Raw genomic sequence first — 10,204 nt, 5'->3', positions numbered from 1 at the left:
ACACAATACCTTTCATTACATATTTGCAAGTTATATTTAATTTTGTCAATTTTTAAACAATTTCTGAAAAATTACACCGACATTATCCATATAATTTACCGTCACTAAATGTCAAGATTAATTTCCAATGTATAAATATATATTTACATATAAAATATAAATAACTTACTTAAACTAACTACAGTTAAAATGAATCTTATACAAATATTTGTTTATAACTAGTTCAATTACACTATTGTATTTCATACATAATTCAGTAAAATTGGGCATAAAGCATGATAAAACATGCAATTTGATTTAGATTATATTTTAAGTACAAATACAAATATTTTTTAATTTAGAATTTTATAACGATAAACAAGGGCTAAAAGGTTTGAAAAATTTAAGCTAAGATTATATGCTATACATAAAAACAGGTAAAAAACTATAGTAACCTTTACTTTGCACTCTAAATGATATAATCAATTTTTGTTTATCTTTTGCCTTGTAATAATAAGTTATACAATAACAGTGAATGCAAATTCTATTGTACTTTTAGAAGGTCAATTTATAAATAAGTATTTTACAAATTTTTTACGATAATATATCACAAGGTAAATTATGAAAACCATATTGATGGTCTCCTTTTTTACAGAATTAGAATATTCAAAATGTAAAGTAACACAAACTTTATTTCTATTATTTACTAGGTGACTTTTTCGTATTGGTTGTATTTGAATTTAGATTTTTTTAAATTATAGATAAAAGTGGGACACATGTTTCATATTTACACAATTTCTTTTATCTGATTATATTATTTGATAAAGAAATGTTATACAGATATTGCAATAGAAAACAGAACACCTATTAAAATGAACCAAATGTATATGTAGTATTGAATCATGATAGTTTTTAATGTTGCAAAGTTGTTAAATTTATTACTTCTGTTCAGAAGCATCTAATTTTTCATATAAATTTGCCTTTTCTATACTAAATTCTTGCGTACATTGTACACTTACGCATGTAAAAAAACAGTTATGTGTGATTTTATAGATTAAAATGTAACAGTCTATCTACAGACTATGCTTCAACTTTATAATATTAAATGCGACATTATCATTTTCGTTATCTAAATAAATTTGGAAAATATTTTGCAAAATAATTATAATTTTATAGATGCAAGACTTAAAGTAAAATTATTTTAAACTAAAATGTTTTATTAGAAGTATCATCCTTATAAATTTGCTAAGAATTATTGGAATGCAAAGGAATGACAAATTTGGGTCCAAAAGGAGACCTATAAGTTATACCAACATCTGTATATACTTTGTTTGGCAAAGCAAGATTGCATAAATATAATCTACCATTGTTAACACTATGAGACAATGGTAACCCACCAACCACGCAAAATTTACTAAAAATACCAGGTGTGCCTGTAGTTGGTGGTTCAATAGCTAAAATAGGTGCCCTATTACTATTTGCCCACTTTGCTGTTGAGAACATCACTTTTGTAGAATTTTCATCACAAAGTGCTACAAGTATTAAATCCACCATTGTTGGTAAGTTCTTAACTTTAGTTTCTACCTTATTTTCTGTCAATTTATATAAAGATAATTCTTGTAAAAGGAAAACATCTTCAGAATTTTCTACGAATACTATAGTTTTAACACCGTGACTAGATAACTGTCGAGCACAATTCACACCTGCAGCACCAGAACGATGAGGGCCACAGAGTGCAACAACTGTTGGCCATTGGTGTGCATTATTTGGATTAAGTCGATGACTTCCTCCCAATAACTGCAAAATAATTTCTGCACCAGCACGACCAAGAAGTTCCACCTAATTGATAAAATTTCAATTACAAGAAATGTGAAGACATATTCTTTTGTTATCTACTGTATTGTACATACTCTGCGTTCCCAATTAATTCCAAGTCGATCTGCAGCTCCTATTAATTGACGTTGAAGGTTAAGAGTTATGCTAGGAATTATTAAACCATTATCTGTTACATATTCTTTTTCGCCAGCACTGGGTACCATTATTTGTCTAAAAACTGTGGGTTCAGCAACAATAATATTTTCATCATGTCGATATCTTTCAGTAGTACCTCTATTATTCTCTGACTGTCTGACAATATCAGGCTTCAAAGAATTTATTTCTTGCCACACAGCCTAAAAAAATTGTATATGATATTTATCATTACTCTGATTGAACTGTTATTTTTAAAGCCATATGATGCAAAGAGCTATAAAGAAGTCTGATTTCTTGCTATGTTTATGTAATATAACATTCTAATCTATAGTAAAATAGCATTTTGTACAAATTTTTATCATTAAATCTGAATTCTATCTAAAGGCAATTTTGCTAAATCTCCATTATATTTATAGTATTAAGTACAAACCTTTTTATTAAATAATGCCAAATTCTTTTCAAAATCAAAATCTTGATTTAATGACTGATCAATTGGTGTACCAAATGTGTGTTCATCTCGTTCTAAAGCTCTCTGTTTATAACTTAATCGTTTTTGTACTGATTTACTAGCAGATTCAGCTAAAAAGTATTTCAATTAAAAAATATTTCGAGTAAAAAGTATTGGACATTTTTATGATATAAAGAAGTTGGCTTTCTTTTTTATACCTAAAGAAACTCTTCCATTTGTTGGTTGTTCTGTAGAGCACTGAGCATTAGTATCTGGTTTTTTTAAATTAAATTGTGTTTGAGACGATGTAGATTGAGTGGAAGATGGAACACTTTCTGAAAAAGATCTACCAGCTCTTTTAGCAATGGGTCTCTTTACAGTTACTTTATTTTGTGCTTGACTACTATCATTTGCAACAGATTCTGTCTCATTAATCGATATAAATTCAACATTCAATATATCTTTTGTACTAAAAATATAAAAACATAGTTTTTTTTAAATACATTTAATTTGCTTAATATCTACACTTATCATAGCATTAATTAATGTAACATTATTAGGTAAAAAAAAATATAATTGTTACCTTAAAATAACTTCAGTCGAAGTATGAGGCACTCCATTACAAAAAGCTTTTGAAAGGGTAACATAATTCTTATTCAAATCAACAATCTGTCCCTGATAACTTCCAATTTCTTCAATACATTTTACAGAAACTGTACAACCCACAAATTGTTCTAACATCTTGGCTACCTACTTATGCATGTTACATTTATCAATAAAAAGTATTAATACATTAGTAACTTTTATTTTGATAAACTATTATTATATATGAATAATATATTCACATATATATGATATAAAATTAATCGTAGATATCTCAAAAAATCATAAATAAAATGTTATAAAAAAGCGGTACTTATTAAGGGAAACGAAATTATACAAACCAAATGTAGGTGAGCAAATAGGAATGAATTTTTAAGGACGATCGATTATTTTGTTTAATAACGTCACAAAAATCTTGCGAGTGTTTTGAAACTTGAAAATATGAAATATAAAACGATACATTCATTAATTTGTGATAACAAATACAAAATTTTCACGCATTTTCATCCCTTCTTTAATCGAGCACGATTTATAGAGACTACACACACGTTAAACGGAAAGCTGACGAAACTTCACGTCATTGGCGTATCGTTTACAATACGATTTATTCTTAATAGACGACAGATTTTCAAATGTTTGATGCAGTATATTATCAATATTGTCACATATTATAGTAATACAAATAGTTAATAAATATAAAAAGTTAGATGTAAAATTAGTTATATGGTAAATACATACGAAGTCAGATGAAGCTTTAAGTTTAAAGAACACAAGCAAATCACTAAAGCTATTGGTTCTTGCTTTTTGTGTTCGATTTTCTTTTAACCGCCAATGAGAACATTTGATAAAGTATATCGCTATGTAGATTTAGATAATTCATGACTTGTAAGCTTAATAATTTACTAATATTTTATGATATGACACACATTTTCGTGTATTCTTTTATAGTTTCAATCAAATCGTAGTAAACTGGCGTACACTTTCGTGTCCTGTTTCCTATTTTAGGGAACATGTGTTACTGGATTCACGCACTCGATGGTTAAAGGATCAGAATATTATTGAAAGATAAATATAAATCAATATTTAAACAATTAATTATTGATTAACGCAATATAATTGATTTTTATTAAAACATGGATAACAATAAGTATAATGAATGTTTGATAACAATTAAAACCTTTAATGTTTTACAATATAGTACTAGAGACATGAACTTATAATAGCTATAAAAAAGACAGTATGACACACTCACAACTTTTCTATCGGATTTTAGCGAAATCTTCTTACTACACTCTCATGCCACTTTTAACATTATCAATATGATTTTGAAGATTAGAGTGAACGTAAATAATACGTGATATTCTACAACCGTTTCTAACTAGTAACATTTTCCATTTCTGATACATTCGGAACAGATTTACTTGATGTCGCATATTAGTTATGTTTTTGACTAAAACTTGATTTTTTATCTTCTACATATTTTACTTTATTTTATTACATTTGACAAAATGTGAATTGGAGTAATAATGAAATAAAAAACTAACGAAATAGATGCAACAGTTCGAAGAAGGTTGTAAACCACATTGAAATTTAAGGATACGAAGGAATAATTAGGTACAGAGTATGATGAAGTAAGAAAAGTAAAGGAACAAGAAATTAAACATGTATAAAAAAAAAGAGCAAACAGCCAACTCGACAGAACAGGTCGAAGGCCGAAGTTATGCTTGAAGATGGGGTGAGCATGATCCCCACTCTAGCGTGCTCCGGTGGAGATGTGCTTCCAGTACTTCCACGGTTTGCTAATCGTATCCCTACTACGTTTACCTCTGGAGAAGGGGGTCGTGTAAGTGACCTTACGATGGAAGTGAAACCAGTTAACGGCAGATTAATCGTATAATTATTACATTTTTCAGAATTTCCGATTGTTTTATATAGTTTTGTTAATTAGGTGGTAATATTTTCACGCATACGATTAAAGAAGAATAAAATAAAATCTTTTATTACGATACCTATTGTTTATGTCAGCTTCTAATAATATTTACTGATTTTTCATAATTAATTTTGACTTAATTTTTTATTTTAATGTCTGTATTGATTTTTCACATATCAATCATAATTGTCAGAGTTTTGGGAGTATTTTTACATATATAATGAAATTTAGTTCACATAGTTCATTAATTTGTAGTTTTTCTGTTACGTTACAGTTTTTTAAATTATTCCAGGTCTTAGAAATAATACAATATGTTATTAATTATATTTACCACATACTTAGAAATTATTATCTTTAAGTTTCGAATCATGGTTTTGTGCTAAATATGGTATATAAAAATAAATATCAGATAAAAATAATATGTACAAGATAAATAAGACAATCCATACTACAGCATATAACTAATTGTCTTCTTTATATTGCATTTTAGTGTTTGTACAAGTGCTGTGGATTTTTAATTTTATTTTATTATTGTAACAATGTTTATATTAGCTATTGCATGTACTTTAGTATCAGTACAAGATCATATTAAAATTATAAAAATAATTGTATGAAAACTTACAGTATAAAATGATTACATATAATTACAGCATTTGTGTGCCATATAAAAATGTACAAGCAGCATTTTACATTCACGGAATGTCATTGCACGCACATATATTTACATATTATTGTCCAACAAAATACTTTAAACTATAATATTAAATTTTATATTAGAAAAGGTTACAAATTATTTAAATCTAGGTCTTTACATTTAAGATTATCTATTGTGTTATATTTTAATTTTTCCGTAACTGATACTGGATCAAATAGACTCGTAGACAATTGCTTGTAATTTTCCACTAATTGACACATTTTGTTATTCATATCTGAACATTGAAGTCCAATCTCAACCGTTTTGTACATTTCATTTATACTATCTTGAGATATTGGAAATTGATCTAGAATTTGTAATTCTTCTTTCAATGCTGTATTAAAAATGGTAGCCTGAAATGTTTATATAAAATTAAATTCGACAAATTGTTTAATTTCTTCAAATTTATACAAGATTTAATAAACCTGGAAATACATACTCTTTTTGCTCTTTGTTGTAAATTCTTCAAGTTTTGTTTCATATTTTCAAATTCTATTTCACTATATTGCGTTCTTTGAAGTTTGTCCTCCTCTAACAAGACATTACTTGGAACAGCAATGTATTTATTTATAATATTCTAAATAATATTAAGAATAAATATCAGACTAATTTTTATGCAGATATGCTAGAAAGAAAATGTTTATAGTGTTGTTTTAATTTTTATATTAAAGTAATTACCTCAATGCTTTTTAAATATAATATTGCACCTTTACAATATGCCTTTTCTAATTGCCTTTGATTTGATTTAAGTACCTTTAAATTTTCAGAATTCAGTTTGTTTTTTTTCTCAATTGCATGGCACATCTTCATAATAGTGCACTGAATCCTATCAGATATAATATTTCTCACTACAAAAACAGGAAAATACTTCTGTAATATCTTATAGTACACATACAGAAACAAAACCATGCATTTAATGATACTTTATTATTACTCAGTTATTTTCAAAATAACGTAATACTGTTTATATTAATGAATATTTATTGAAATATTTGAACAGAAATACAAGAAACTAGCAAATAAACTGTTTATATAGCAAAAAAACAAAGTTAACTACCTCCTCAAAATATCACTTGTATTTATTCGTATAGAATTTCTAATTTACTCAAATTCTTGGATAAAATAAGTACACGAGGAGGCGAAAAAATTATGCAATTAGAACTGGATACATATATCGGTACAAGGTCAATTTTTATTTGTTTGCTGTTTCAATTTATAGCGTGAGAGAAGAGAAGAAGCGTTAGCCTTTGTGTTAACTTCGCCTGCAAGGGCCCGGTGAAAGTATTCCAAGCAATGGACGAGTGTGACTCTAGTCATGATTAAATCCACATGATACCAGAGTGCACCCGTCCAACGATCAGAACATACCATTGTGCATAGCGGAATTGTCGTACAATCTGAAAAGCATTCAACCGAAAATCAAAATCGGCGGCGCCTTACTAGTAGCGTATACGGCTCTTGAATGAAAGCCAAACAGCTGCATTTCGTACTCTTCCAGTTTACGTTTCCGTGACAGCGAAGACGCCATATCGTTAAACGGTTTTATATACACGCGAACTGTACGGTAATTTTATGCAAGCACTTAATAATCTGTATACTTCATCGAAGCAACCTCGTTCTTTCCGATGATCACACCTTGACGTCCGTTGACAAATGAACATGGCGTCTATCTGCTTGCGTACGACAGCGTCCTTTGTCCCTTTGCGTTCGCTAACGCATCCGGATTTCTCCGCGGGATTTGTGGTCGTTTTAAAAGCAACCAATCAAATGCGACTCTCCTCCAATGAAAATTTTCTGGTTCAGTTATGCCGGAAAATGCTTGCAGTTCTTTTTATTTGAGTTATTCTATTTCCATTAATATATAAATAATTAGAGGAGCAATATTTTCTTACTACGAGTGATAAAGTTTCTTTTTTTTATACACTTGGCAACTTGTATCGCATGTAATTAACAAATCACCGCGATGTAGGTTCACAACTTTATCGCCAGATGGCTACACTATACGCTAATCAACAAGACCGGAGTCGCTTACAGTGTGTTATCTTAGAAGTTATACTTAAAATATGCAAATATTACTTAATTTACATTATATCACTGTAAAACTGAATAACAAATAGTTCGATCGAATAATGTACGTTACTGAACAGAAACTGTAACAGAAGCTTATAGTTGGTGGAACTTCACCGATTTACTTACAGAGATAACCGTAACAACCGCATACAAAGCAAGGGCTTTGTTTATTATCACAGAAAGGAAAATGTGTTACCGTTCACCTGGCGGCCAAAAGTATTATATATTTTTTGATACGTGTTATCAGTAGTTTAACATGCAAATATTTTCTTCGTTGAAATTTCATTTTACTCGTATTTTAGTCGCAACTCGAGCATATCCTTTTACATTTAGATAGTAGCGGCATTATAATAATTTCTTATTCGATAACAAGAACTGGTAACGAAGAAATGAATACCCACAGAATGTACCTTTCAAGTGACATCATCAGAATTTTTTGCACAGGTATGAATCATTTGGTTGATAAGTCATGCAGTACAGTTGCGTACTATTTTTACACATTACGCTTATAACCGCGATATAAACAGTTTTTTTCTCAGTAAATTGGTTCACAATTCTAAATTTATTGCAACAAGAGTGTTTTTTTAGATGATTCATTTAAATATTGTTTAAACGGAAGCGATGATACATATCCGACGGAATATTTTTCAATTCGTGTCGAGATAAAGGAATGCAGAGCAGTGAATGTTCTTCTCCATTCGTCTTATGCACAATGACGAAGTGAATGGATGAATCGAAAGAGGCAGGCGCTCAACGAAAGTAACGTGCAAATATACGGCTCTTGCGCGCGCGGTTACTCTTGTTGCGAGGTTATACTTCACGCGTTCAGAATTCTGCGCGCTCATGTAAATCCGTCATTCGTTACGGGCTCTTGCTGTTATCCGTTTAAGCGCGTAAATTCGTGTTCAACCGCGAGTCGTTGAAAAATAATCGTTTATTCCGCATCCCATCTGCCTGAAACGCGATTTGATGTCTGCGCGATTCCTCCGTGGAATTAATATCCACGAAATACGGTTTACATCGATCACCCTCTGGTGGTAATTGCTAGAAATTTCGCGTTTTACGCAAATCTAGTTTTACTTAGATCGTAAATTTAAATCGGTCGAGTACAGTTATATTCAACGATTTTCATAGACGCTTAAGAACGTCGGTTGAAACGCGCACCGTGATTAAAAATCTGTTTCCAGTGGGCGAGAACGGGTAAAGATACTGTTTTATTAACCGACGGACAGAAATTCGTGCTCGGGTGACATTGCGCCATTGAACACACACTCGCTTTCGTACAGGCGCGCGCTCGTACCAGTTTGATGGTACCGCACACATGGAAGAGTTGTAGGCGTGTAAGTACATTCGTACAGAAGGGCAGGCGCGTGTCGAGTTTGCGTCTCGTCTGGTGCGCAACCGGTCGGCGCAGGTCCCCGTAAAAAGCCGGGGGCGCGATTCCGTCGCCGCTCTTCGGATACCACGCGCGTTCGTTCTCTCAGTTTGTATTCGGTATCCACCTCGTATCGGTGGATACGTTCGGTTCTTAATTCAGTTCAACGACCATTCGTCGCGAGGAGACACACGTTAGTCAAATCAAAGCGAGCGAGTTCGAGAACGAACGACGACAGTAGTGCCAATTGTGCCAGTTGTTGACAGTGCTTTTGAAACAAAGACGAAACAAAATGCAGCCGCTACGATTTGTGGGTCTAATCGTGATACTACTCGCCGTCCACGGTGAGTACCATTTCTAGTCGTTTATTTAAGAATATAACATTATAATACGAATCGGTGAGCGCATAACCTATCATCGAACGTTCGAATCGACGCGGATCGACTCGATGATTTCTATCGACAGTTACCAACATTTAAAAGATTCTGCGACTCGATCAGCGTCGTCTGTTACGCGCGGTGCACACCAGCGACGGGCATTCAAAGATTCAATTAGCAAATTATATTTAGATACATATAACGCCGTTGAGTAGAGTGCGCGCGCTAGCGTGGGCGATGGGGAAGCGTGCTAGGAAAGTTTAAAGCCTCGGGATCGAATCTACTCACGCGATAATTTCGCATGCATCACGAATAACTAACAGTTACCTCACCGTCCGCTCCGTATAAGCAATTGCAACAATAGTTACCATTGTGGGCAGTACCGGCGAGTAAGTCGTAATCGTTGTTGCGGAAGGAACAATTACTGTGTCTTAAAAAAGCTTAATTACTCTTCCTCGTATGCTACACCAGCCAGAAGCACATCTATTGTCCGATAAGCTCCTAGAATAATTGCGTGTAATTTTAATTACAACCCCGGAGACATCGCGTTCTTCGGATCGCATTCCATGGGACGACATACAATATTTATTTTCCAGACTATCGATCAGCGTAGCGACTAGCCATATGTGATATTTATTTTATAGATCCTCTTCAATTTTCATATTTCACGAAACACGAGATGAAAGATCGTAGTTTCACTTACACGTGAAGTATGTTACCGACTCGTGTTGAGTATACGAATACTTAGAAATGTACA

The 10,204-nt window shown here is 31.8% G+C and overlaps 3 protein-coding genes across 5 annotated transcripts in view; 1 reads left to right on the top strand and 2 right to left on the bottom strand.

Moving 5' to 3' along the window:
* Window positions 1-754: 754 nt before the first annotated feature.
* Edc3 (enhancer of mRNA-decapping protein 3) lies at window positions 755-3,764 on the bottom strand. Of its 2 annotated transcripts, XM_076319752.1 has the most exons (6): window positions 3,343-3,764; window positions 2,982-3,148; window positions 2,617-2,867; window positions 2,381-2,529; window positions 1,890-2,150; window positions 756-1,818 (listed from the first exon to the last, which is right to left on the bottom strand). In XM_076319752.1, the coding sequence occupies exons 2-6, from the start codon at window positions 3,137-3,139 to the stop codon at window positions 1,225-1,227; spliced, it is 1,413 nt and encodes a 470-aa protein (XP_076175867.1). In that variant the 5' UTR covers window positions 3,140-3,148; window positions 3,343-3,764; the 3' UTR covers window positions 756-1,224. The 2 variants fall into 2 exon arrangements, with proteins under 2 accessions (XP_076175868.1, XP_076175867.1); XM_076319753.1 differs by having other exon boundaries at window positions 755-1,818; window positions 2,982-3,764.
* Window positions 3,765-5,417: 1,653 nt separating this feature from the next.
* On the bottom strand, window positions 5,418-7,271 carry LOC143151258 (protein MIS12 homolog). Of its 2 annotated transcripts, none has more exons than XM_076320232.1 (4): window positions 6,683-6,900; window positions 6,304-6,473; window positions 6,065-6,202; window positions 5,418-5,978 (listed from the first exon to the last, which is right to left on the bottom strand). In XM_076320232.1, exons 2-4 carry the CDS (start codon window positions 6,433-6,435, stop codon window positions 5,715-5,717), a joined length of 534 nt encoding a protein of 177 aa, XP_076176347.1. In that variant the 5' UTR covers window positions 6,436-6,473; window positions 6,683-6,900; the 3' UTR covers window positions 5,418-5,714. The 2 variants fall into 2 exon arrangements, with proteins under 2 accessions (XP_076176347.1, XP_076176346.1); XM_076320231.1 differs by lacking the exon at window positions 6,683-6,900 and adding an exon at window positions 7,066-7,271 and having other exon boundaries at window positions 5,420-5,978.
* Window positions 7,272-9,146: 1,875 nt separating this feature from the next.
* LOC143151215 (protein amalgam) overlaps window positions 9,147-10,204 on the top strand; it is an 86,887-nt gene continuing 85,829 nt past the window's right edge. The window contains exon 1 of the mRNA XM_076320128.1: window positions 9,147-9,414. Coding sequence (XP_076176243.1) covers window positions 9,363-9,414 — 52 coding nt within the window. The 5' untranslated portion in view covers window positions 9,147-9,362. The remainder of the gene's footprint in view (window positions 9,415-10,204) is intronic.

This window comes from Ptiloglossa arizonensis, chromosome 9 (genome assembly GCF_051014685.1).
Source record: "Ptiloglossa arizonensis isolate GNS036 chromosome 9, iyPtiAriz1_principal, whole genome shotgun sequence".
NCBI lineage: Eukaryota > Metazoa > Arthropoda > Insecta > Hymenoptera > Colletidae > Ptiloglossa > Ptiloglossa arizonensis.
This window is presented reverse-complemented; position numbering and strand designations above follow the sequence as displayed.

Bases quoted from the DNA above. Each gene is read 5' to 3' on its own strand.
- Edc3 (XM_076319753.1), bottom strand. From the start codon at position 3,139: ATGTTAGAACAATTTGTGGGTTGTACAGTTTCTGTAAAATGTATTGAA. The intron at 2,530-2,616 runs GTATAAAAAAGA...AATACTTTTTAG, and splicing joins AAATGGAAGAGTTTCTTTAG to CTGAATCTGCTAGTAAATCA. The intron at 1,819-1,889 runs GTATGTACAATA...TTTATCAATTAG, and splicing joins GAATTAATTGGGAACGCAGA to GTGGAACTTCTTGGTCGTGC.
- LOC143151258 (XM_076320231.1), bottom strand. From the start codon at position 7,153: ATGGCGTCTTCGCTGTCACGGAAACGTAAACTGGAAGAGTACGAAATG. The intron at 6,474-7,065 runs GTAAGGCGCCGC...CTGTTTTTGTAG, and splicing joins AAGAGCCGTATACGCTACTA to TGAGAAATATTATATCTGAT. The intron at 6,203-6,303 runs GTAATTACTTTA...AATATTATTTAG, and splicing joins TATATTTAAAAAGCATTGAG to AATATTATAAATAAATACAT.